Here is a 23,379-nt window from a genome sequence, read left to right on the forward strand (position 1 = left end):
GATTGTGCATACTAGTCTATACTAGTAGGGTGGTTTCCAAAAGAAAGGAGATGGTAATGCTTGGTGTACCAGGATTTACAGACGTAGTATCCCCTTTGCTATATATAATTGGTTTTGTTTGATTAGTTACAGCGATCATTGTACATTGACAAAGTAGTATCGAAGTGATGAATCGTTGAAGGAAGATGTAGTAAGTATATGGATACATGTTTCTGAAGTTCCAAAATTAGATATGCTACACAGGGTTATACAAGACGTGATATAAATGAGTTACTGGCGTAGATTCCCACTTAACCAACGAGTTTCGAGAGGTTGAGCTTGGAAGGAAGACATAATCCTTCTGAATGTGAGGTATGTAACGCGTCCATTGAGGGTACTCCAATCAAACTCTTCGAGTTCAGGATCCTGCAAGGAGTCCCTCAAAGCAAGCAGGGTGGCCGGGTCATAATTTGCGATTTCAGACTCAACTTCGAGGGACGGTCGCGCTTTATATCCGGCGGAGACGAAACGGTAGATAAGATGCAGCCATGTCCTGAAGTGAGTGAAATAAGGTTGAACGGGTAGCCCTCCAGGAAGAAATTCGGAAAGGAAAGTGGATTTGTCGTTGAAGACGTCCTGGTCCGTTCCACGAAACCAAGAGGCATAAGGTCGTGGTTCAGGAACAGGCACATTTGGTCTCTCGTAGCGGCAGGCGAGACAGAGTATGATATAAAACAATGACTCTAAATCATGGCGGTAGAGATGGCCGCCATTCCAAGTTGGGCATAACAGATCGCGAGACATGAAAGGCCGGGTACCAGTACGCTGGTTCGACGTTGGGCCCTTGTCCATATCGGCGACACGGGATGAAAGGTCGAAATCATTCAACACTCCATAAATCTTGTCATCCTTGCGTCTGAACATGATGTTGCCGGAGCTGAGGTCGCGATGCAGAATTCCAACACATTCATAAAGCCATTGATGAACTAGAAGCAGAAGGATATCATTATAGAGTGAACAAGCAGAGAGGTGGATAACAGCGCACTTTGAAGAACATCGTAAAACACTTGCGCGAACTCCCTCGGGTCCTCTAACTCCGAAAGTGGCTGTAGTTTCTCCAAAATTGTGACACGCATTACTCGTTCCTCGTACTTGTCTTTCAGATGCGTCTTCAAGCGACCTTGAACCGTTTCCTTTTCATGGTAGGGTAACGTGATGGAGTCGATAACTTTCGGAAGATGGTTGAGCGCCCAGTGCTCGCTAGACGATTCTGCCTTAGATCGAGCATCATATATAAGTCCTTCTTCTGAGGGTCGAGATTTACTTGGAAAGCTGATCTTCATGATCTTCCTTTCCCCATTCCATTTGCAACCAGAGTCCTGACAGATACATGTCACCTCGACGACGACCGAGCATCGACCAATGATGCCCTCGGCACGATAGAGAACTTGTTCTATGACGACTATATGCACAACGCCGTCAGATCCTTTGAAAGAATAGTGGGCACCAACCAGGCCTTGCGGATCGTTTGCAAACTGTTGTGAAAACTGTTCTGGGTCCCGAAGGTGATCGTATTTATCCAAATGTAGATTTGGGATAAATCCAAGCTTCTCTGAAGACAGCTTATTCAGCTGGCAGACCATAGCCATGAAGAGTTTCTTCCACTCGTCGTCTAAAATGTTGAAGGCCTGGGATGTGGATGTAAAAGGTTAAGTTGTGATTGTGAGAAAATAATCAAAAAGGCCGGGTCGGGCCGCGACAAACTTACCTCGCTTTCAACAACCTTAGAACGATCATAATAATGAAAACGGAACCCGTCATCGTCCGCTAGGATTCCAATAGCGTGGTTCCGAATAAACCCATTCGAAAGCATCTCCTTCGCATAGCTCGCGCATTGTATTCTTGTACGGTGCTGCCCTTGCGTCGGAGTCAACAATCTTTCTTCTTTCAGCTCTTCTTCCGCTCTCAGTGCATACTCCTGCGATGAGCCCACTTCCAACAACTTTTCTTTGCCCCCGCTCTGGTGAATGGTTACCCGAGGCCTATTTTCGTCTCCAAAACTGGTAGTTGCTGAAGCGGGAGGCGTAGAAGCAGATCCCGAATGTCTGATGGACGGCAAGGGCCCCGATTGAACGCGGTACGAAGAACCTGGAGGCGCGCTTCAGCGATGGCCTTTTTATCGGGAATATTGTCTCACCTGTGCTCCTCGCTAATCTTTGGGATCTTCTCAATGTTAGTGACTCCGACTGGGCGGTTGAATGAGATTTGACCCTCTTGGTTACTCGGAATACTGTGGATTTATTTCAGCGACAAACCTTTACATAGTAAGCAATGGCCCACGTACTATCTGTTCCGAGTTCTTCAACTGGTCTCGGCCGTTTAATGGATCTGGAATTTGAGGGATTCAGCTGTGAAGAGCCTGGTGCTGTTTTCGAAGCCTGAGTTGATTCATGCTTCGATGTTTTGGATATAAATGATCCGGATGAAACATCCTTGGGCGTTCCAGTCTCTGAATGTATGTCAATATTTATGGGAAGGAACACACTTCTGCATGCGTACCTTCTTTGGTTATGTTCAGGCCTATGAAACGTCCTTTCTCGTGCTTGACTTCCACGAAGAATAGTAGCAGTCCCCAAAAAACGCCGGCGATTTTGTTTTTCCCGAGGTATTTGGACAGTTTTGCGTTCTTGGTGAGTTCTAATAGCTGAATGTAAATTGCACCTAGGTCTGGCTTCCTCTCCAATAGTGATCCCAGAAGCGGACGAGGATCCTGCACATAGAAAATCTTCTCATCAATGTCCTTTTTCATATGCCGTCCTTTTCCGTCTCTCAAACTATTCAATAGATTCGCAAGGGGCTGGTACAGTTCCTTCTCGCGCACTGCAGCAGCCTTTCCCTTCTTCTTCCCCTTTCCTTCGCCCTCCGTCGCCCCTATTGCAGCTGTCAGGTATGCCTCAAAAGTCTCCCTCACGACTTCGCTTTCCGGCAGCAGGCTAAAATCTTCCTTGATTCTCCAATCTGGAGGAAGATCGAGGATCAAGGTTGCAAAGTCGTCGAGAGATAATACGGCTCTATCGCTGATATCATCTTGGAGAAACTTGTTGAGAACAGAGGCGCGCTGGGGAACCTTGTCTTTGGCATGAGCGGTATAGTTGTGACTCCCAGGAGTGTTCTTGACAACTGGTGGACCACCGGCCTGTTTCTGTTTAGGAGTGTGAGTAAGGGGAGCTTGGGCTAAGAGGTTATTCTGTGGTGAAGCTTCCATGATTCAGTGGGAAATGTTTATGGTGGTGTAGGAGTGAGTTTGACAGTGGAAAATGCTTGGACTACTGTCGAGACGCACTTAAGTGGCTGCGATGTAACGATCACATGATATCAAAGTAGTGGCAAAGCTCTTCATCTATTGTTCTTCGATTCCATGTTTGGTAAGTCTGTCATTGTCCGCATTCTTCCTTGTATGTACTCCGGGGGCATCAGATCACCTCAACTTTCTTCCTCAATGGGAAAGTGTAGGTCAATCTACCTACATCCTTCCTTTTGACCAACCTGCGTTCACCATGCTATCCATGTCTGGACGCATTATACATTCTGTCTCTACAACGACGTGTTGTTTCATATAGGATTCCAATGTCTATCGAAGGAATACTTGTCTCAAGGTAATCCAGACTTGCTCCCTGAGTGCCCGTTCACTTCTTTCTATTGATGGTCATATTATTATTGCTGGGAAAGGATGGAGCAAATTCTTGGTCGCGTATCAAGATAGATACCAACGTTGTATGCAGAGCAGCTTGCGGACCTGAGCCTAATCGCGTCGATTTGAGTGCCAATGACATTACTCAAGCGCTCACCACGAAGTCATAATCAATCGATAACGCTGAAGCGTTGACTGTAACCTCCCCGTTGATTCATTTGCTCTAACCTTCACAAGGCCTTTTCATGTCTCAGAAAATACGGTCAGCGGACGGTATTCTACAAGTTATTCCTCTACCAGGACACCCTGCGATGTATTGCTTTTCCTCTCTGATCTTTTCCATTTCTCCGAATTTCTATCTTGCATAATCTGACGATGTTCGTTTACCCAAAGAAGACGAAACAAATATTTTGATTACGTCTGCCTTGCCTTATTGTAATAATGTACCACATTTAGGTACGCGTTGAAATGCGTATCATTCAAAGTCATTAGTCCCGAACTGACTACATATGCATGATTATGTAGGGAATATAATCAGGAGCTCTCTGAGTGCAGATGTATTTAATCGGTGAGTCTTTTTTCTGTTATTTTTCATTCTGCACCTCCCTTCCCTCTCTGCAGATTTCCGCTCAACCCCAACTTTGCAGGTGTGATCGTAAGTTTGATCTTTGACCCTCAAATTTCGCAGAATATAGCTTGAGATACATATACAGGAACCTGCAATATCCACTTTCGGAGTTAGAGGACCGGAAGGAGTTTGCGCAAGTGTTTTACGATGTTCTTCAAAAGTCTTCAAAGTGCACTGTCATTCATCTCTCTGTTTGTTCACTTTATGATGTTATCCTTCTGCTTCTAGTTCATCAATGGCTCTATGAATGTGTTGGAATTCTGCATCGCGACCTCAGCTCCGGCAACATCATGTTCAGACGCAAGGATGACAAGATATATGGAGTTTTGAATGATTCCAACCTTTCATCCCATGTCGCCGATATGGACAAGGGCCCAACGTCGAACCAGCGTACTGGTACCCGGCCTTTCATGTCTCGCGATCTGTTATGCCCAACCTGGACGAGCCCCATGACTTAGAGTCATTGTTTTATATCATGCTCTGCCTTGCCTGTCGCTACAAGAAACCCGGACTTCCCACTGCGGAAGCACGAGCGTACTCGAAATGGTTCAGCGGGACTGATGAAGAAGTCTTTGTAAGAACTCCTTCCTTACCACATCCCCCCTGAGCATCTTCCCATTCAACCTTAGCGTACTTCACTCACTTCCGAACGTGGTTGCATCTAAACTGCTTGCTTCAATGAGTTCTGCACCTCAAAAATTTGATTGGAATACTTTATCCTCGACAGACATGTTACATATCACACGTTCAGGACAATCATGTCTACTTTCGAGGACGAACCCCTTGAGACTCGCTGGTCAGATAGGAAAGAGTGACGTTGAACATCTTTCATTCTATCATTTCTCTTAGCTCTATGCTTTCTCTCATGATTTGCTTTGTATGACCCCATTTAGCATACCTATAATCGGAATTTTGGAAATACTGTATTCATAATATTATGATCACTGCTTCATCTGTTGGCAAAATTAATTTCCATGCTTGAACAAATCAGGAGAGTCATCGCTACTCTAGTCTACTCTAGTCCTCGTACAGTAACTCGCTGACTCCACCCCTCTCCACCCCCCTTTCACTTTTGTTTGTACAAGTGAAGGATAAAGCGTCAGATGCGTGCCCAAGTTTGAAGTCTGCCAAACACTGTATATCTGTAGTTATCGAAGTTCGGAACAGAATGGGCGGTACATACTGACACACGTGCTCAAAATCGACTCGGAGTCGCTGGAAAAGGAAATAATAAACACCTTTAAGGTATATACAACCTCAGACAGGGTGTTCACGTAGGCTTATTCGTCTTTACTTTCTCTTTCTTTCTATACAACAACCATGGACACTTCGTCAACTCCATTCACCACTTCTACGAAGTCTCCACAAATCGTATCAGACCTCTGGTTCTCGGACGGCAATCTAATACTCGAAACCGAGAATTCTTTATTCAAAGTATACAGCGGCCTGTTAGTTCGCAAGAGTAGCGTCTTTCGTGATATGTTCACTTTCCCGCAACCAAACGATCATAAAGATGTTCCAACTGTACGACTATATGACTCGACGGAGGAGTTGACCTGGTTTCTGAAAGCCATATTGGATCCAGAGTATGTGCTGCCTGTATTTAGTTGAATACATACACTTACTCGTTCTTTGCGCAGATTCTTTGAGCCACCTCCATCAACAACTGACCTCAGCATCGTTGGTGCGATACTAAGGTTAAGCAGCAAATACGACGTACAATTCCTGCGTAGACGTGCACTGCTTCATGTTCAAACCACATATCCGAGTACGTTACGAGCATGGAAGCGTCGTGATACTCATCGAAGTATCCCTCCTATTGACAATTCGGTAAGAGTCTACATGACTTCATCGCATTGGGTTACTTATCGAACGCCCCAGCCATTTGCCATCCTTCCACTGGTACGAGAGTTTGAATTAGATTGGGCTCTTCCCGCTGTTCTGTACTGCCTCTGCTCCTATAATGTTTCTCAAATCATCGACGGAGTTACTTTCAGAACACGACATCTCACTCTCAACGAAGATGATAGACGGAAAGTTCTCGTGGGCAGGGCAGAACTTGTGCACCTCCAAACCAATCTGTCATTTCGATGCCTCCGTTCAACTCCCCATACAGATTGCTCTTCACCAGCGGATTGTGTGGAGCAGCTCAGGAAGTGGCTTAACCATGCTTCGTCGTGGAATATAGCCGATCCGCTAGACTATCTTGATGAGAATTGGGATGCATTGGAGGGTGATCTGTGTCTGGCTTGTTTCACACAATCAAAGTTAGATACCGAAGCAACGCAGCGCGAGATCTGGGCAAAGCTGCCGCTGATTTTTGAATTACCATCATGGTCAGAGTTGAAAGATTTAGAGGAGAAGGCTATGGATGGAATGTGAAATGGCTCTTTCTGTGTCTACTCAGCCATTCCACGAGATTCGCGTTCTGCAGCATTTACTTTTCACATGTATATGGAAAGACACTTCCCTCCGTAGGATCTATGTAGCATATTTTGTAACACAAACATTTACCAACGAATAATTTACGCCGATGGAATTGTTCATGTAGCAAGCAACGTCAACACTGCAAGTTCCTGAATATGGGAACATTTGGATAGGCCTTTGTACAAAGCCAAATTATTGTGAACAACGATACTGAAATGTTCTAAATCATGAGGATCTGCAGCGTTTCACTAATCATCATCGAAGGACATCCAAGTTCACTCCGCAGTCGGTTTCAACTCTGTTCAGCAAACTATCAGGGGAAGCATAATCCACAAGCTGATACCTGTGCAACGAAAATACCCTACGAGCATACCTACAGAATCTCGAGTGTGAAGTACAGCACCTGCCGTACCAGCCGCTTCAAGCAGCTCCTCTTGAACACAGTACTCCTTCACAAAGTAAGGAACTTCTTCTTGTTCACACTCGCGATCACCAGCCGGGACAGCAGAATCGGGAAGGCCGAAGAAGCCTTTGAGTGGATCGATTTTTCCCGACGTCGAATACCCCATGGCCATACATGAAGTTGTCCTAACACGCTGAGCAGGACAAAGATCTTAAACTGAAGTAAAACGTTGGTAGCGCTTGTATGGACCGTTCGCAGCGAAAGAATCTTCTGTAATTTTGATGAGTGAGACATCACAGAAATCGTTATATGAAGGCGGGTAAGGAGCTGCGGGCCCCATCTGAAAATTTGAGATGGAATGATAACCAACTAGGGCGTTGACCACTTACTTTCTCAACATTATCGAGATCAACCTTGTTGAATGTTCGGTGTCGAAGTTGGAAAACAGCTTTGTCGATTCTTCCAGGGACAATGTAGACGAGGCGGCCATTATGTGACTGACTGAAGTGTGAGTAGAGATGAATTAGAAAGGTTTGTAGGGAGGTGTTCGCTTGTTTATATCACTGCGACATCTGAGAAATTGCGAAGTCCGAGAACCAGAGAGTGCCCCTTTGGCTCTGGTGATTTGAATATCTTAAGAACAGGTAAAAGAGCTTGAGATTTGGCGCTTATTCAGCACGCGTTTAGTCGGCTTCTCACTTCCGATTCCGCCAAGTACCCACTTAAAGACTCGTGGCCGGTCTACGAGGCTCTCTCATCGCCATGATACCCTCAAGCCTCAGGCATTGGATACAGTGAGCACATACTTTGAAATCTTGAACGCGATAACGGCACTGAATTGCAAATGATTTCAGAGAGCACAAGATTAAATGGCTACCCTCTTCTCGAGATTCAGCTCTTGTCGAATTTTCATTCCCCGCAATAATCATTGGCTTGTTGATCGGATGTCTTCTATGCTTTACCAATCTATACTTTGGTCTACAAACTGGGTTCATTAGCATGTGTGTACATGCCATACTTGATTCCCTTATTCAAACGATGCTTAAACTTTGCATTTGATAGGATGTCTCTTCAATCTGCTTTGATAGGATTTCTCGTCAGCAAAATGCTACCTATTCCGCTAACTCCTCAAGAAATCATATTGGTCCAGACGACTGCGACAGCTACAGGAACAATGCCTCTAGCAGCTGGATTCGTCGGAATCATCCCGGCCCTGGGTTTAATCGACGAAGAGCGAGATGGGTCACCTCCGATTCATTTGACGTGGGTTGCAGGAATTGGATGGTCGTGTGCAGTTGCGTTCTTTGGGTGAGTACTCTGTGTATGTGTGGCGTACACGCCATGACTGAACTTTCACTCTAGTGTCTTTCTGTCACCTCCCATTCGCAAGCAAGTAGTATGTGCCAATTGTCTATAGCAGATGATTCACTGTTACAATGGCATCTTACATGTAGATTATTGAAGAAGAGCTTGCGTTTCCCTCCGGAACAGCTACAGCGCAATTAATATCCGTTCTTCACAAACTTCCACCTCCCGACACCAGTTTGCGGCGACGAAACGGGTATCAATCAGTTGAGGATCAAGAATTCGATGAAGAGACAGACGTTCGACCCGTCCGAGAGACTACGCCGCTTAGGCACCCAGAAAATACCCCTACCGCGGGTTGGCATGAGCTCTTGTGGAGCTTTGTCATCTCTAGTCTACTGACGGTATGTGATCAGCAGAGTTTCCCTTGGAATACCGTACCTCTAATCGTCTCCAGCTAGCTGCGTACTTCTTCCCCGTCATCTTTGCTATTCCTCTTTTTGGAAACTATCTTGCTCGAGAGTGGGCGTGGTCATTCACCCCTAGTCTTTCGTATGTAGGCCAAGGTACAGTGCGCAATCGTATTCTATCGATTTACACTGACGACGCGTTGAGCAATAGGAATTATCATGGGATTTCCGACTACGCTTAGCATGAACATGGTCAGTAACCTCTTCATAATTCTTATTGTAGCCCGTTCCTACTTCTTTTGCGCAGGGGATGCTTGTTGGATGGGGAATTCTTTCTCCAATAGCCAAGTTTTCCGGATGGGCTCCTGGTCCTGTCGGTGATATGACTTCAGGATCAAGAGGCTGGATCCTTTGGGTTTCATTGGCCATCATGTGCGCTGACAGTCTTGTCTCATTGCTACCTGTGGCATGGGAGTTTATCGTGGACGCGTTCCGCAGAATGAAGTATGGGTCTTCATCGCAAATAGAGGGAAAGAATGACGGCGAAATAGAAAGCGCAGATCGTCTTGTACCTGGTCGATGGGTAATTGTCGGCTGGTGCGCAAGTGTGTTGGTTGGTATAGTCTTGGTTTGGATTGTCTTCGGGCATGAAGGAATCAAGCCAGCTGCAACGTTCGCTGGGTATGTCATAGGAGGTCTTCTCAGCGTTCTCGCGTAAGCTGTTCATCATTGTCAATGCCATATCCGTTGGTCTCATATCAGAAATAGTGTTCGCGCGTTGGGAGAAACAGATATTAACCCCGTATCAGGATTAGGAAAGATCTCACAGTTGTTTTTCGCCTGGATCCAGCCTGGCAATATTGTAGCAAACATTATCGCAGGAGGTGTAGCAGAAGCTGGCGCGCAACAGTAAGATACTTCCTAGGTTCTATTAAATTGTCATAACAGTGCTTCCAGGGCTGGAGATCTAATGCAAGACCTGAAAACTGGCCATTTGTGCGGGGCATCCCCTCGAGCTCAGTTTTACGGACAACTTATTGGGTCCGTTGTATCAATATTTGTCACAACCACTGCCTATTCCCTTTACACCCGAGTATACCCCATCCCCGGACCATCTTTTCCTGCCCCTACGGCATATGTATGGCTAAGTTTTGCGAGGCTTTTGCGTGAGTTGTATACCATTGAGGACTCCTCATTATTATCAAACTGACGGGATTCACCAGGTGATGGTCAGTTGCCAGAAAAGAGTGATGTTTTCATGGTTGGCTTCGCTATCATCTTTGCGCTTATTGCTGCAGTCAAGTTTTACGCCGCCAACAAACAGGTATGGTGGGCAAAGTGGGTACCTTCAGGCGTGGCTTTTGCAATCGGCTTCTTGAATACGCCTTCCTTCTCTATCGCTCGTCTTATTGGGGGTATTCTTGAATACATCTTCCGTACAAGATATGCCAGGAGCGGAGGGGACATTCGGCTTATAGTAATCGCCAGCGGGTTTGTACTTGGTGAGGGGGTGACAAGTGTTATATCACTGATACTGAAGACATGCGGCGTTGGTGTCGCGAGTTGTTGGGGATGTGGACAGAGCGGGGTTTGTGGGGGTTGCTCAGTATAGATTTACTTTACTTGATAGCTATGGATGGAACACTATGTACATTGTAATGAACACATTATTTGCAAACGTGTTCCGCAGACTTGCTACGTGTCTGCGCGCTTACCTTTTTGATGCCCTCCATGATATCCCTCACTGAATGTCATATCCCTCAAATTAGCCTCAAATATCTCTTGCTCTCATCGTTCATCTAATAAACATGTCTCGCGTCGCACTAGCAGGCATCAAGGCTCTGACCTTTTACAAAGACGATCTCACGAATGCACGACGAACTAGTCCCATTCCCCAGCTGATGTGCGTCGGAAACCCTTGTAAAGCGTACCAACCAGAGGTCGTGCGTTGTAAGAACATTGGCGGAGCAGGATTGGATGTCGACTGGAAGGTACGCCGTATCATCGGATGGTAGAAAGTAATTCCAATGAAATGGGATCCGGTGTAGTGCGAGGCTGATTTGCCTGAGGCGTTGCGTTTTGGGAAAGTCATGGTATGTTTCGCATTGAAGTCTAATCATACAGTAGTCATACAATGAATTTCTCTGATCACTTGCTTTAGGTTTCCTGTGAAGGCTGGTCAGGACCCGGAGATCCTTATGTTCTCAAAGGTAACTAACACAGGGTGGCTACCACTATGCAATCCTCATCTGATTACGTTCAGATTCTTGTTCTCTGGAATACAGACTTGTCGAAATCCCAAGGGACTTGAGGAATCATTCAGATCCACATCATAGTTCAAGCAAGAAAGGTAAGGCTCACAATGCCTGGTGATATATTCGAACTAAAGACAGACAAGCAGTAGACATCGCAAATATTATATTCACCATGGCTTGGGTTTCCGTTCTCTTATTCATCTGCTACAGTTTTCTCAGGTCTTGCCTCAGCACACGCAACGCGCCGTCTTCCAGTACCTCGCGTAGTGGAAACCAATCAGGAGCACCACCCAGACCAGGTGGTGGTGGAGGCAATGGCAGATTTCCAGGTTATTACGACGACAATACAGGGAGAGACTCTCCCCCTCCATACTCCAAAACTCAAAATGAACCATGGAGGCCAGGGTTTTGGACTGGTGCTGTAGCTGGTGGATTGGCTGACCGATTCCTCTTCCGCAATAACGAGGCTGGTGGTGGACAGCGAAGGCAATGGGATTGGGAGCAAAGTAGACGACCGACTTCGTTTTTCGGTGGGGGTGGTACTCGTCGTACTTGGTCTTCTTCAACAAACTCTGAAGATCGAGGAGAAGGGTCTTCTAATTTGGGCAATGTGAGACGAAGTACCGGATTCGGAGGCTCCAATGTTCGGTGATTCGGAATATGTAGTACGTCTATATTCAATCCTTTGACTACAGACATCTCATCTGCTTTCTTGTCTGCTAGTACCAAATTAGGTCCCCGATCTTATGGGTTGCTATATCTTGTATACATATCCCCAGACTCAGATTGTACGTGAAAATTTGAAGCCTTTGTTACATTTTTGGTTGTGGTGTTGCAGAATTGTCCGAAAAGAGCAAACTCATCTGTATACATAGTACACAAGCGTTTTCATGCCTCTCTCGTGAACTCGGTATGGGATGATTTTCGGAAACAATGCCCTAATCGAAATTTCAAATATCAGAGAGAGCTGGTTTATTTGGTTTGCGGGAAATAAAAAAATAGATTTCCCGACCGTTACAGTTATAGCCACCGATACATCTCCGCGCCGCGAAGACGTCCTAGTCTGGTCCCAGCTATTCTCTATATTTTCAATGATACATATCAAGTACATTTCCCCGTGAAGAGGCCGTTCCGACATCATAGAGACCGTCTTTATCGTTGTACGGTCCATTCGATTCATACTCCCTCAGCTGGGTCAGCCAAGGTCTCGTATCGGATATACCTCGACCTTTCAGGTCCAATGCATACGATAAATACCGCATGTGATGGTCGGTATGGGTTTCTTTTCGGCAAAACAGCGGATAATGGATGTATATTGTTGTCAAGCCCATGTTTATAAGGGCATACATCCTCACCTCCTAGAATTCAGCATTTGCCAACCATGAGATTCTTGTCTGCGAAGTTCGTCTCTTTGGCTGTCTCTGTGGTTCTATCCGTCTCCGTTCGAGGCCAGTCACCCATCTGGGGACAGTGTGGAGTAGACAATCTTTTTCTCATTTGATTGCAATTTCGAGCTAATTTTGGATTGTGATACCCCAGGGCATTGGCTGGACTGGATCGACCACCTGCGCTTCTGGTTCTAGTTGTGTGGTATCAAACGCATGTAAGTTGTGATCTTCCTCCTATACCTATAATCATGACCGAGTCGTTTTGTCTACAAGACTATTCACAATGTCTTCCTGGAGCCGTCACCACCACAGCACCCGCCAGCTCAACCACCGGAAGCACAACGCCCACGTCTACGTCTTCAGGATCTGCCCCTTCCTCTGCAGCAGGAACATGCTCCGGTCCCACGACGAAGTTCACCTACTTCGGCGTAAACGAATCTGGTGCAGAATTCGGAAACACGGTTATTCCAGGTGTACTTGGTACCGACTACACCTGGCCAGCACCTAGGTAAAATCGTCATGACATTTCCCGGTCACCCAACTCACTCACTCATCGCAATTCTGTACAGTTCAATTGATGTAATTCCCCCTATTCCTGTCTATTTCTTGCAGTCCTTGCTAACAGCTCGGACAGTATTTCGTTGGACAAGGATTCAATTTCTTCCGGCTTCCTTTCTTGCTGGAGAGGCTTACCCCTCCTGCTACGGGTATAACGGGTCCTTTCGATCCCAACTACTTCGGCAACCTTTCAGCTGTAAGTCGTTTTAGTTTCCTGTTCTTGTGAATTCTCTGATTGATCACGGTCTGACTTTCAGACCGTCACCGAGATAACAAGCCAGGGAGCTTTCGTTGCCATTGAACGTAAATACTTCTGCTGGCATACACCGCGTCAGGCCAGATCGCTTACTTTGTCATAGCTCACAACTACTTAATATACAACGGAGCTACCCTCAGCAGTACATCCGAGTAAGTTATACCATTGCATACATGTATTGTTCCGATATACTGACAACATATATCGTACACCAATTAGTTTCCAGACATGTATGTGCTCAATCAAGCTTATGTGGGCTTGAACTGATTCTAAACCCTGATAGTCTGGACAAACCTTGCTGGCAAATTTGTAAGTCTCTACATACATCATCCGAATGGAAACTTGGTCTTAATCCACCACAGAAAGATAATGACCATGTCATCTTCGGTGAGTTATCGCGACATTTGAAGCTCATTGAAAATAGCGCTTAAACATACGGAAGATCTCATGAACGAACCCTACCAACCCACTGCACAAGTTGTCTACGAAATGGTGATCCCATTACTACTTCTATCTGTATCTGCCCTCATATATTGGTACGACTCAGATGCAAGCGGGTGTCAACGGAGTAAGAGCAAGTGGTGCGACCTCGCAGCTCATTTTGGTTGAAGGAACCTGTGAGCGCAGGATTATTCAATCCTTGATTCTAAACTCATTTTCTCCTCAATCAGCATGGACAGGAGCCTGGAGTGAGTTTTCAATGTTAGTCTGTCATTATTAAGCACTAACATGATATATTTTCAGCTTGGATTACAAGCGGTAATGCTGCTGCATTCGAGGCACTCACAGACCCCAATGACAACGTAGCCATTGGTTCGTATTTTGATTTATGACATTGAAAAATGACCGATTGATTTCGTTCCTTATCACTAGAGATGCACCAGTACCTTGATTCTGACGGTTCCGGAACAAGCGGCACCTGTGTTTCCAACTCAATTGGTGCATCCCGTCTGGCTGACGCAACTTCGTGGCTGCAATCTACAGGCATTAAGGGATTCCTAGGTGAGATCGGGGCTGGATCAAATACCGACTGCATTCAGGCCGTCTTCGGAGCACTTTGCTCTATGCAGGAGGCTGGCGGTGTCTGGATAGGGCTTTCCTGGTGGGCGGCTGGACCTTGGTGGGCAGATTACTTTACATCTATTGAGCCCCCCGCTGGTGCGGCTGTTCCAAGTATCCTTCCTCAAGCATTACTGCCTTTCCTGTAACCTGTCGGTGAATTTTTGGGTCCTTTTTTCGATTACAATCAGGCAGTTATATATTTCACTGTTCCACAACATACAAAATACAATGTACATGTCGAATTCTGGTCAATGTACAGTGTCTGTGGCACATTGCGAAGCATATGATCTACACACGGGTGGCCAACGTAACACGATTCCTGATACGAATGAAAGCCAGCAAGACAACTGCAGTACCAAGTAGAGACGCAGCAAGGACAAAAATCGCTTTGGGAAACGTAGCCACAGTCGTTCCATAAGTGACAGCGTATAGGGTGGGCTGCAGACCTTGTTAAGCACCAGGTAAAATCATCTACATTGGAAATACTCACTGAGATGACGTGGGCGATAGCAGAAAGGACTGCTAACGCTCCAAATAAGGACCCCACCTCGGAACTACGCCCGCTAGCGTGCAAGCATACAGCACCGAGCGAATGCAGAGTAGGGTTTCCACCAGAAGTGAAGGATGATAGGGTAGAGAAAGCAACAAAGGCGGGCTGTGAGGATGATGGCACGATCGCGACAAGTGCGTCTGCAGATGCATCGACGAATAGTGAAGCTTGAGCTAAAAGTTTATCGAAGCGTAACTCAGACCAAATAGAGAGCGGATCAGTTGGTCGGTGTTTAGGTTTGAGATAGTTTACAATGACTATTCCCTTTCGTTTAGAGTTTGTTGACGATGAGATGAAGTGTGAGCTCACGAGGGAGGACGACCAAGAGGTTGATTGCCCGAGTAGTCCATAACAGCGACATGTAGTAACCCAACTGCAGGTAATTTAGACGTTCGATCATGATAAACATAAACTAGGTGCGTGCCTCATTTGAAGTCCACGAATAGATATGTTTCGCATACAAGTACTTGATTGAGAATACTCCCTGACAATGACACCTCGTGAGCGAGAATTAGAGTTCGAGAGACGCCAACTCACAATGGAAATCAAGTACAAAAACAATGCACCTCCAGCAAATGACAAGTTCCAATCTCTCTTCCTGGACCCTTCATAATTGGTGATGATTCTAGGAAAGAAGATAGAGATAGGAGAAAGAAGCCCGGCGAGCAGCTCTGCAAGACCCGACTTTATGGATGCCTTTAGGGGTTTCCTTCTCCAACCGATAGTGGCCTCCAAGGGTTCGTACTTCTTTTCGATCGATTCAGGCAGGACCAAAGCAACGAAGCAAAGTAAAAGCGCATTCATTGTGGAGCTAACGTAGAAGAGAGTATAGGGATTTAGAGGTTCGGGACCTGTGGATGAAGTAATCAAGCCACCGAGCTGTTGCCTTCGATATTAATGACGCGATGGCGCTAGGAGCATAATATACGCACCCAAGGCCCGATGGCAAGTCCTACGAAGACCATTCCTTGGAGAGTAGAAAATATCTTCGCTCGAGAGCCAGGCGCTGTGCAATCCGACGTATACCTAAGCAACACATATCGATCGAGATCATAGTCGGCGTTTGGGAAACGTGCACTCACGCATGAACAACACCGTTGAAGGCTGAAAGCCCGCCGACAAATCCATCCAATACAGGTCCGACCATAATAAACTGTTCGGCGTAGCTATAAAAAGGTGTGTTCTCGCGAGTAACCAAGAGGTAGACTAGCTCCCTGTCAATATGCCAAATAAAGTGATGAGGGCGATGCGAATAGGATATAAATGATGGCTGACATAGAGAAGGCGCCAGAAAGTGTGAAGAAGAGAAGGGGCTTGCGGCCATGAAAGTCTCCCCAGCGGCTCCATGGTCCCGTTGCTAATGCGCTCAGCACACTCATGACGGTAGTAATGGCTTGATATTAGTTAAAAAATTCGTTTCATAAATATAAAAAGCCGCAGCACAGTCAAGCATAAGTCATACAGGCCTGGATTCTTGCAGCTCTTCCTTGTACATCTGAGGAAGATTTACAGGCGTCCAATTCGATACCCAACGCCCTGCAAGCGATATCGTTGTATACTTGGATCCGAGGGGCCATAGAGACTCCCCGCTGAGAGAGTAGATGAGTTCAGGAAGCGTTTGGCGTAGTCATAGAAGACCTACAGCCATTGAGGCGACTATCACAACTGGGACTAGCCTGGATGAGGATATTCAGAGGATATCCTGGCACGAACCAGCAATAAACGTACCAGTAGGGACTAGGTCTAGAACTTGAAGACCCGCCAACGCTCTGAATATTTCCTGTGAGCAAGGGTTCCTCCTCTGACTGACTATGTGAGCGAGACATGAAGAAATAGCTGTGAAAGTGGGAGCAGTTGAAGGTGTAGATAAAGGAGGGCCCGGCCAGTCAACTCGACGCTTCTTAACGAAACGATACCCAGATAAGTCACCTCGGCAACGCTGCGATTGGTCATTAAGATCATTTCTCATACTTATTTTTTTTTGGAGCACTTCATCTGTGCATATATAGATGGTGGCGGAAAGAACTAAGAGCTGATCAAAATCGTAATCGTCTCAACGATTTGAATCGCTTAAACTTATCAGATAGTAAGGAAATGCCTTCGACATTATCAGATAGCAGAGGACGTGACCCTCTTTTGCCCGAGCCTTCGCCGAAGTTCCGATAGCACTTAAGGCTAGATATAACGTATAGGTCCATGCTCTACTTTCGAAGTATTTAGGAATCCCTGCGCTATTTTTGATGAGTAAAAAGAGGTCCTAAAATCCTGTGAAATGCTGGTTTGATTCCAAACGACCTTGTTTTCGTACCATCATCTCCGTTACTCCATACTTCATACTTTGAACGACATGGATTGCAACAGATTTGAACGCACCGTAATTACAATCAGGACCTCATTCCATACTCATTTGTCTGATTCAAGGTTACTCTACCATCACAGACCAAACGAAGACGGATGCGCCATGATGCGATAGACCCCTGCCTTGGATTCTATCCCTCCGTTTTAGCGCATGTGGCTGCTAATGCTGCAGCCGCAGCTGTTTCTCAAACTACTCCAGGCGTGTATACAAATACATCGAACGATTTAACTCCATCGCAAAACAGAAAACGAAAGACTGAAGAAGAATTGCCCCGGATCGACGCGACTCCGACCGGTCAAACAAAGCCGGAGCCTGCTACTATCATACATAAGAAGAGACCAAATCCGGAGTCTAATAAGAGGAGAGATGTGAAGAGGCCTAGGAAATATGCAAAACAACGGCAAAAACAGCCTAAAAACGACGTTGATACGGGCTCTGAGCAAGAAACCTCAGAGTCACTGTCACCGTCTCCGATCAAGGGGACATTCAAACATAATCCCATGCGCATCCATTCACCTGCCGACAAGACTGACGTTCATTCTCGAGTCAAACGAAAGCGACGACGGCCTCTTGCAGATTGCTTGCTTCAAGCTGCTGTGTTGTCCGGTGTAAACCCTGTGGACAGCCTTATCGAACCTGATCCAAGCGCACCTCCACCTACTCGAAAGCCTCTTCAGTTCGAAATACCTGATTTTCTTCGTCATACTCCCGAGTCTCAACTCAAACGTCGCCCGTCATGGACTCTCGTCGATCCTCATCGGACAACCTCTATTCGTACTGCTTCGTTCGCTTCCGTTCGAGAGAAGCAGACGTTGGCTCCTTCAAGCTTAAACCCGACACTCAAGCCGTTAACAGGATGGTCTACTAGTACCTTCTCGCGTCCATCAAAGGAGAAGAAAAACGAGGCTGCTTTCAAGCACGCGAAAATCAGGGCCTCTAGTTCCAAAGTAAATACAGAAGTGCGGTATGGCTCACGACGGCCGTTGACGTTGGTTCCCATTGAGCAATCAGAACTGCTCGAGAACAAAATTACTCCTCGTGTCTCTAGGTCAGTACTCTATCCGCTTATACCTTCACAATAGTTGATATGAATTGATTGCAGCCTTCCTAAGGAATCTTTGAAGTTGACCTCTCATGTAATTGGTACCAGTATCGCTACGAAGACATCACCGCCTCCGCTGACTTTGATCAATGTGCTAACCAAGGATACGCCAGTCATCAAATCCACCAATCAAGCGAGTTCGCCATCGCATCTGCCTCAAGTCTCTCATCTTGACCTGGCCAGTGAAATTGATAACATTGGATTTAACACTGACCCAGATCGTGAACTCAAACCCTCTGCTGCTGTCGCTCCTCTTGCATATGTTTCCATACCCCCTTCACCAAAGCTGATTGAAGAGCTTCAAGTTTCACCCCTTCTTCAAAATTTACCTGCGCTCATTCTGAATCCTACTACTTCCGTTCCCCTTCTTGCATCTCTGGCTTCCGCTTTCAATACTCTCGGAGAAGTTCAACATTCTAGTTCCAATAGTTTTTCCAGTCCAATCTCGTCAACAAGTACCAAATCTCACTCTGTCAACACTCCGTCTCGTCCTGACACTATCAGTGTCGACTCGTCAAAAAAGCCCGCCAAACCGCTCTCATCGTTCTTCGACGAATTTCTCGAAACTGTTCGTGTAGCGACCTCGGCAAGTCAACGTCACCAGAAAGTCAATGTCCAACCATCAATTCGTCGAGAACGACTTGTTAGCTCTCGCAAGACGGAACAAGGGATAAATCTTTCTGATGCGCCGCAACCTCACGTCTCTGCTGGAATACAAGTCCAGAGTCATCCTCGAGATGAAGCTGGTGACTACATATTCGATGAATGGGCTTTGCGCACCACGTCAAAGGTAGAAAGTGAACATGCCGAACTCAAGAATGATAGTCAAGAAATGCACAACGGTCCATCAATGACCACTCGAGATCTTTTGGCCGTATTGCAGCCTTCCCAATTCCAGATAATACTGCCTCCACTTAGCCCAACCCCTGCATCACAGACGAACCCTATACGGAGCAGCATGTCAGGTTTGCGTGCTTTCTACATGTGATGTTTAATGATAAAGGTGTTCTGCACGTAGTAGTACTTATTGAATTCTAGTATTCATGATGGACTCTAATGTTATGGTGGTATACATTGGTCATGTTTGAAGCATGGTCGAAAGTTTTCCATTATGGTACGCAGCTTGCGTGGTGTCGTTACCTGATAGATGTGAGGATGCATGCCAGGCTGAGCATGGAAAACCAACATACCTCCGATGTGCTGAGAGTCTGTATATCGTTGACGAAGCCATTACACTTAGCATAATAACTCATCTTGTGCAAAAGACAGAGTTACTTACTGACAAAAACATTAGGAACTGTGCGCTGTCCCGTTTTCTGAGCAAGATAAGCCTGGATTGCTGGTCCTTCTTCTAATAGATCGAGTCTGTTTGGCAAGAGACAAGAACGAGCTTCAACCAGGATTTAAAGCGAGGATGTAAAGGGCTACGTACTCTAATATTTTGACTGGTACGTCGGGAAACTTGTCAGAAAACAGTCTCTTTGTCGCGGTACAAAAAGGACAGGTGGTTTTCGAAAAGACGGTGATCTGGTTGTGCGAAATTGCAGACTAAGCAGGTGATAAGATACAATTTAGTGTTAGGTACTGGCATATTGTTGAGATCTTCGTGAGACACACCTCGACGAGCTTCATGCTTGGGGATGAGGTCGCAGATACCGTGAACATACGGTAGGCAGGGGAAAATATGCGGGAAAACATGGACCAGATGTAAGATGGTGCTTTGGAAGCAGAAGTAATTAGACGCGCATGATGTGCTAAAAATCACGGGATGATGTACTCTCTCCTTAACGCACCTAATATCTAACACAGCTATCACAATCTACTACTGACTTAGACTAAGCCTTCTGGTCTACAATGTCTATGAAAGCTTACTTGGCCAACATATACATGTCCGGGTCCAAAGCAGACGCATCCCTGTTGGCAATCCCCTCAAGAAGAAAAGAAAGGCAAAAGACAAAGAAAGGACCCCGGAAGCTCCTACCAGACCCCATCCGAATTAGCGTACTTTAGGACCCAATTTTGCCATTTTCCTTGGCCGAAATTAGTGTACTTTAGGCCTCAGAAGGTTCAATCCCTGTCCGAGATAGTGTACTTTGGGTATCTATTGGTTGACTTGGTGGCCCAATGGATGTAGGTGGAGCTCTGGCACCGGAGTTTGGGCAAAGAAGCTCAGAAGAGCTCCGGATGCAGCGATAATAGTCAAAAAAACGTACAGAAAGATGATTCCAGGCTTGGGGAAGAAAATTCGGTATTTTCAGAGCAATTTTTATGATTTCACGTGACATTCCTTATCCGAATTAGCGTACTTGAGGCCTGCTTGAGGCCAAAATCGTAGCGTACTTGAGGCCGCCTGGGCGGGTGGGGTTTGGCAGGAGCTTCCAGGGTCCTACGAAGAATTCGCAGTACAAAGAGCTCTTGTAAAGGACAATCATACAGGCTAGGGTCACGAGCCCAACAACAAGGATGAGCATATGGCTGATGATCTCTGATGAACAAACCCATCCGCCGTATATGGAGAGCAGGTGTGGGACTAGTGGCCTATCAGAATAATATAGAAATGTTCAGCCGAAGCATTGGGCTGGGCTTTCATGCAGAAGCATATGATGGGGTGATTGTTGCACTCAGCTATGCCGCGGGCCTTGCAGCAAATATGTCCTCCCAAGATGACTCTATCACTCACTGGCAATTCTTCACAGATAGCGCTTCAAGCATCAACTCAATATTCGACACCTCTCCCAAGCCAGGCCAAGTGTATTGCTCTAACTTCTACCAAAAAGTAGTGGAGTTTCTGGACTCTGACCCACTACATTCAGTTGAAGTGGCATGGGTGCCGAGCCACATAGGTATAATTGGCAATGAACATGCTGACTTCCTAGCCAAAATGGGAACAGAACAGAAAAATGAGGCAATGTGGGGGAGGTCACGATCAAATGCTCTGCGGTTAAATAAGGTGCGGGCAGAGAGAGAATGGAAGAAGAAATGGGAATCACGGTCAACCTATGGGCGTTTCGCAATTGCCAACCAGCTCCCACCCTCCCTAAAACCAACAAAGCGGCTGAAGGAAACACCAAGGGAAGTGTTCGGATGACTAACACAATGTCGGACAGGCCATGCCTTCCTAGGCGAGTACTATGCTCAGTTTGTACCTGGTGAGAACATTAACTGCCCTTGTGGCGAAGATCTGCAGACCTGCGAACACATATTACGTGCCTGCCCTTGATATGACAACTTTCAGCATATACTCAGGAAAGCATTGGATGATATCTGCTTGAAAGAGATACTTGGAACGGAGGAAGGAATTGAGGCCCTCACAGAGTTCCTGGAAGAAAGTGGGGCATTCACTAAAACAGGAAAACAGCGCCCAATCGCTGAAGCACCAATGTACACACCACTGGGCATCAGGGAGGAACTTGAAGTCATGTTCCATGGCCCAACCGGGGAAGAAATGACTCCGGAAGCTGATTGGAGGGAGGAGGTCATAGACTCTGACAACTCCGATACCGAGATATAACAAACACAACCTATACCATACCACCACCTACTAGCCGAAACACAAAACCCGAGACCGTTGGTGTGGCAAGCTCACAACTTGCTAGCGTGGGTTTTGGCTTTCCTGTTGCAGGAGATGTAACAGGTTAGCTGCCCAAGTCCAGCAAGAGCCAGATAGGCCACAGAGCAGATATGCCTGCAATGTGGACTTGTGTAAGACCTGGGCCAAAATAGGTCTTAGGGTAGGTTTTGGTATGTGGAGGTTTATGTTGTAGCGTGCTAGGAGCAGGCTGGAGCTCGAAGGGAGCTACGAGAACCGCGACCGAGGACGGGAATGACCTAGTAGTAGTTGGAACGACGAGATGGTGACCCTTGAGGGGTTCCTAGGAGGTCCAGGGGGGTCCCTAATGCGTAGGGAGGTTCAGGACGAGTGCGGGGCCGTAAGATATTGCGTAGTAGGAGTTGTACTCGCTAGAACGTCAATATAGAGTCGAGTAGGTAGTTTATGCAACGGGGTCTCGAGGGTGTAAGCTCCCGAGAAGGGATATGCCAGGGAGGGTAGGTCCCTGGGGACTAGGTTTGAGGATGGTCGTCCTCGAGTGTGGGAGGTGGTAACGGAGAAGCAATACATAGTTCGACGTGAGGGGTAGCTTCGACGTTACCTAGATCGAGGTCCCGAAGCTTACGAAGTAGCTAGGGAGCTCTGGGAGGTTTGGGGAAGGGTAGCTCACCAAGCGGGTAGGCGTGGGGAGCTTTAGTAATGTTCGAGGGAGCTCGGGGACTCACTCAGAAGGCTTAGACTTGAAGTGAAAGCGTATATTCGATCGTATAGACGATCAGAGAGACAATAGACAGAAGTAGAGAGAAACAGAGGTAGAGAAACAGAGAGTAAAGAGAAATCCGTATGGTTAGCAGGTACAAAGGGACAGGGACTGGACCTATGCAAAAGGGTGTGTGTTCAAAATATACCAAGCTGGGGCTTGGGGACGTTACGGAGCTACTTAAATAGGTATGGGAAGTGAACAAGGGAACATCAGGGACCATGAGGCATGTAATCGAGATTAGTACCTTAATGGGGTAGGTGTAGGAGGGCTTCTTACGCGTGTCGGGGGAGGTTTTAGGGGTTACTTGTGTCGAGGGATCTGAAGATGGTAACTGGTATGTTTTGGGGAGGTACGGAGGTGGTTCTGTGCGGGTTGTGAGAGCGTATGGCTGATACTGGGGCTGTCCTGGTAGTCACCAGGCATGAAGACGGGAGAAAGGGAGCTGTGGTTAACGGTCGAGGCATGACAATATGATTGGGGTTAGATTTGGTTCAAAGTGCGTATCACTGGAAGTATCAGTATCTGATGTATTCGTGCGTTCTCAGTCTCTCTCAGTCTATGCTTTGTTTAAGTGCAGGTTTCTTCTTGTCTTCTCTTGCCATCGGTGCTCAATCGAGTTCAATGCTTGTCACGGTTCTCCATCCGGTGTTCAATGCAGCGAGCATTGTTCTAGAAGGAACTTTCATTGACTCA

General features: G+C 46.4%; 9 protein-coding genes across 9 annotated transcripts; 6 read left to right on the forward strand and 3 right to left on the reverse strand.

Annotated features, from left to right (window-relative positions):
- Positions 1-270: 270 nt before the first annotated feature.
- On the reverse strand, positions 271-3,244 carry C8R40DRAFT_1059732 (protein kinase; the record flags this gene model as incomplete). The annotated part of the gene is made up of 4 exons (XM_046225289.1): positions 271-965; positions 1,025-1,667; positions 1,748-2,127; positions 2,539-3,244. 4 exons carry the CDS (start codon positions 3,242-3,244, stop codon positions 271-273), a joined length of 2,424 nt encoding a protein of 807 aa, XP_046080385.1.
- A 1,415-nt stretch (positions 3,245-4,659) lies between these two features.
- Positions 4,660-5,250, forward strand: C8R40DRAFT_1131098 (uncharacterized protein). The gene has a single exon (XM_046229200.1). It carries the CDS (start codon positions 4,726-4,728, stop codon positions 4,903-4,905), a length of 180 nt encoding a protein of 59 aa, XP_046080386.1. The 5' UTR covers positions 4,660-4,725; the 3' UTR covers positions 4,906-5,250.
- Positions 5,251-5,618: 368 nt separating this feature from the next.
- Positions 5,619-6,680, forward strand: C8R40DRAFT_1059748 (uncharacterized protein; the record flags this gene model as incomplete). The annotated part of the gene is made up of 3 exons (XM_046225293.1): positions 5,619-5,884; positions 5,939-6,128; positions 6,180-6,680. 3 exons carry the CDS (start codon positions 5,619-5,621, stop codon positions 6,678-6,680), a joined length of 957 nt encoding a protein of 318 aa, XP_046080387.1.
- A 1,109-nt stretch (positions 6,681-7,789) lies between these two features.
- C8R40DRAFT_1131102 (OPT oligopeptide transporter protein-domain-containing protein) lies at positions 7,790-10,519 on the forward strand. The gene is made up of 12 exons (XM_046229201.1): positions 7,790-7,922; positions 7,983-8,129; positions 8,191-8,436; positions 8,491-8,524; positions 8,583-8,837; positions 8,891-8,999; positions 9,055-9,095; positions 9,151-9,275; positions 9,342-9,557; positions 9,612-9,752; positions 9,801-10,009; positions 10,067-10,519. The coding sequence occupies exons 1-12, from the start codon at positions 7,891-7,893 to the stop codon at positions 10,453-10,455; spliced, it is 1,944 nt and encodes a 647-aa protein (XP_046080388.1). The 5' UTR covers positions 7,790-7,890; the 3' UTR covers positions 10,456-10,519.
- Positions 10,520-10,651: 132 nt separating this feature from the next.
- Positions 10,652-11,750, forward strand: C8R40DRAFT_1059739 (uncharacterized protein; the record flags this gene model as incomplete). Its single annotated transcript, XM_046225291.1, has 5 exons — positions 10,652-10,834; positions 10,892-10,936; positions 11,005-11,053; positions 11,107-11,193; positions 11,245-11,750. 5 exons carry the CDS (start codon positions 10,652-10,654, stop codon positions 11,748-11,750), a joined length of 870 nt encoding a protein of 289 aa, XP_046080389.1.
- A 729-nt stretch (positions 11,751-12,479) lies between these two features.
- C8R40DRAFT_1059630 (endoglucanase) lies at positions 12,480-14,508 on the forward strand (the record flags this gene model as incomplete). Its single annotated transcript, XM_046225280.1, has 15 exons — positions 12,480-12,575; positions 12,638-12,701; positions 12,760-12,994; positions 13,056-13,065; positions 13,121-13,240; positions 13,302-13,347; positions 13,404-13,452; positions 13,520-13,530; positions 13,584-13,609; positions 13,663-13,687; positions 13,743-13,792; positions 13,848-13,917; positions 13,972-13,989; positions 14,045-14,113; positions 14,174-14,508. 15 exons carry the CDS (start codon positions 12,480-12,482, stop codon positions 14,506-14,508), a joined length of 1,224 nt encoding a protein of 407 aa, XP_046080390.1.
- A 71-nt stretch (positions 14,509-14,579) lies between these two features.
- C8R40DRAFT_744511 (major facilitator superfamily domain-containing protein) lies at positions 14,580-16,965 on the reverse strand. The gene is made up of 11 exons (XM_046236079.1): positions 16,641-16,965; positions 16,555-16,588; positions 16,375-16,501; positions 16,188-16,305; positions 15,995-16,126; positions 15,845-15,938; positions 15,450-15,791; positions 15,337-15,396; positions 15,222-15,285; positions 14,853-15,169; positions 14,580-14,800 (listed from the first exon to the last, which is right to left on the reverse strand). Exons 1-11 carry the CDS (start codon positions 16,736-16,738, stop codon positions 14,651-14,653), a joined length of 1,536 nt encoding a protein of 511 aa, XP_046080391.1. The 5' UTR covers positions 16,739-16,965; the 3' UTR covers positions 14,580-14,650.
- A 401-nt stretch (positions 16,966-17,366) lies between these two features.
- On the forward strand, positions 17,367-19,361 carry C8R40DRAFT_1176793 (uncharacterized protein; the record flags this gene model as incomplete). The annotated part of the gene is made up of 2 exons (XM_046232569.1): positions 17,367-18,319; positions 18,374-19,361. 2 exons carry the CDS (start codon positions 17,367-17,369, stop codon positions 19,359-19,361), a joined length of 1,941 nt encoding a protein of 646 aa, XP_046080392.1.
- Positions 19,362-19,451: 90 nt separating this feature from the next.
- On the reverse strand, positions 19,452-20,071 carry C8R40DRAFT_1176794 (thioredoxin-like protein; the record flags this gene model as incomplete). Its single annotated transcript, XM_046232570.1, has 5 exons — positions 19,452-19,513; positions 19,564-19,581; positions 19,653-19,738; positions 19,806-19,921; positions 19,991-20,071. The coding sequence occupies 5 exons, from the start codon at positions 20,069-20,071 to the stop codon at positions 19,452-19,454; spliced, it is 363 nt and encodes a 120-aa protein (XP_046080393.1).
- Positions 20,072-23,379: the final 3,308 nt, after the last annotated feature.

The sequence above is a fragment of the Lentinula edodes genome, assembly GCF_021015755.1.
Source record: "Lentinula edodes strain Le(Bin) 0899 ss11 chromosome Unknown C8R40scaffold_56, whole genome shotgun sequence".
NCBI classification, from domain to species: domain Eukaryota; kingdom Fungi; phylum Basidiomycota; class Agaricomycetes; order Agaricales; family Omphalotaceae; genus Lentinula; species Lentinula edodes.

Bases quoted from the DNA above. Each gene is read 5' to 3' on its own strand.
- C8R40DRAFT_1131098 (XM_046229200.1), top strand. From the start codon at position 4,726: ATGCCCAACCTGGACGAGCCCCATGACTTAGAGTCATTGTTTTATATC.
- C8R40DRAFT_1131102 (XM_046229201.1), top strand. From the start codon at position 7,891: ATGATACCCTCAAGCCTCAGGCATTGGATACA. The intron at 8,437-8,490 runs GTGAGTACTCTG...CTTTCACTCTAG, and splicing joins TGTGCAGTTGCGTTCTTTGG to TGTCTTTCTGTCACCTCCCA. The intron at 9,276-9,341 runs GTGCGCTGACAG...CGCGTTCCGCAG, and splicing joins TGGGTTTCATTGGCCATCAT to AATGAAGTATGGGTCTTCAT.
- C8R40DRAFT_744511 (XM_046236079.1), bottom strand. From the start codon at position 16,738: ATGTCTCGCTCACATAGTCAGTCAGAGGAGGAACCCTTGCTCACAGGA. The intron at 15,792-15,844 runs GTGCGTATATTA...CGAAGGCAACAG, and splicing joins GACTTGCCATCGGGCCTTGG to CTCGGTGGCTTGATTACTTC. The intron at 15,170-15,221 runs GTGAGCTCACAC...GAAAGGGAATAG, and splicing joins CCTCTTGGTCGTCCTCCCTC to TCATTGTAAACTATCTCAAA.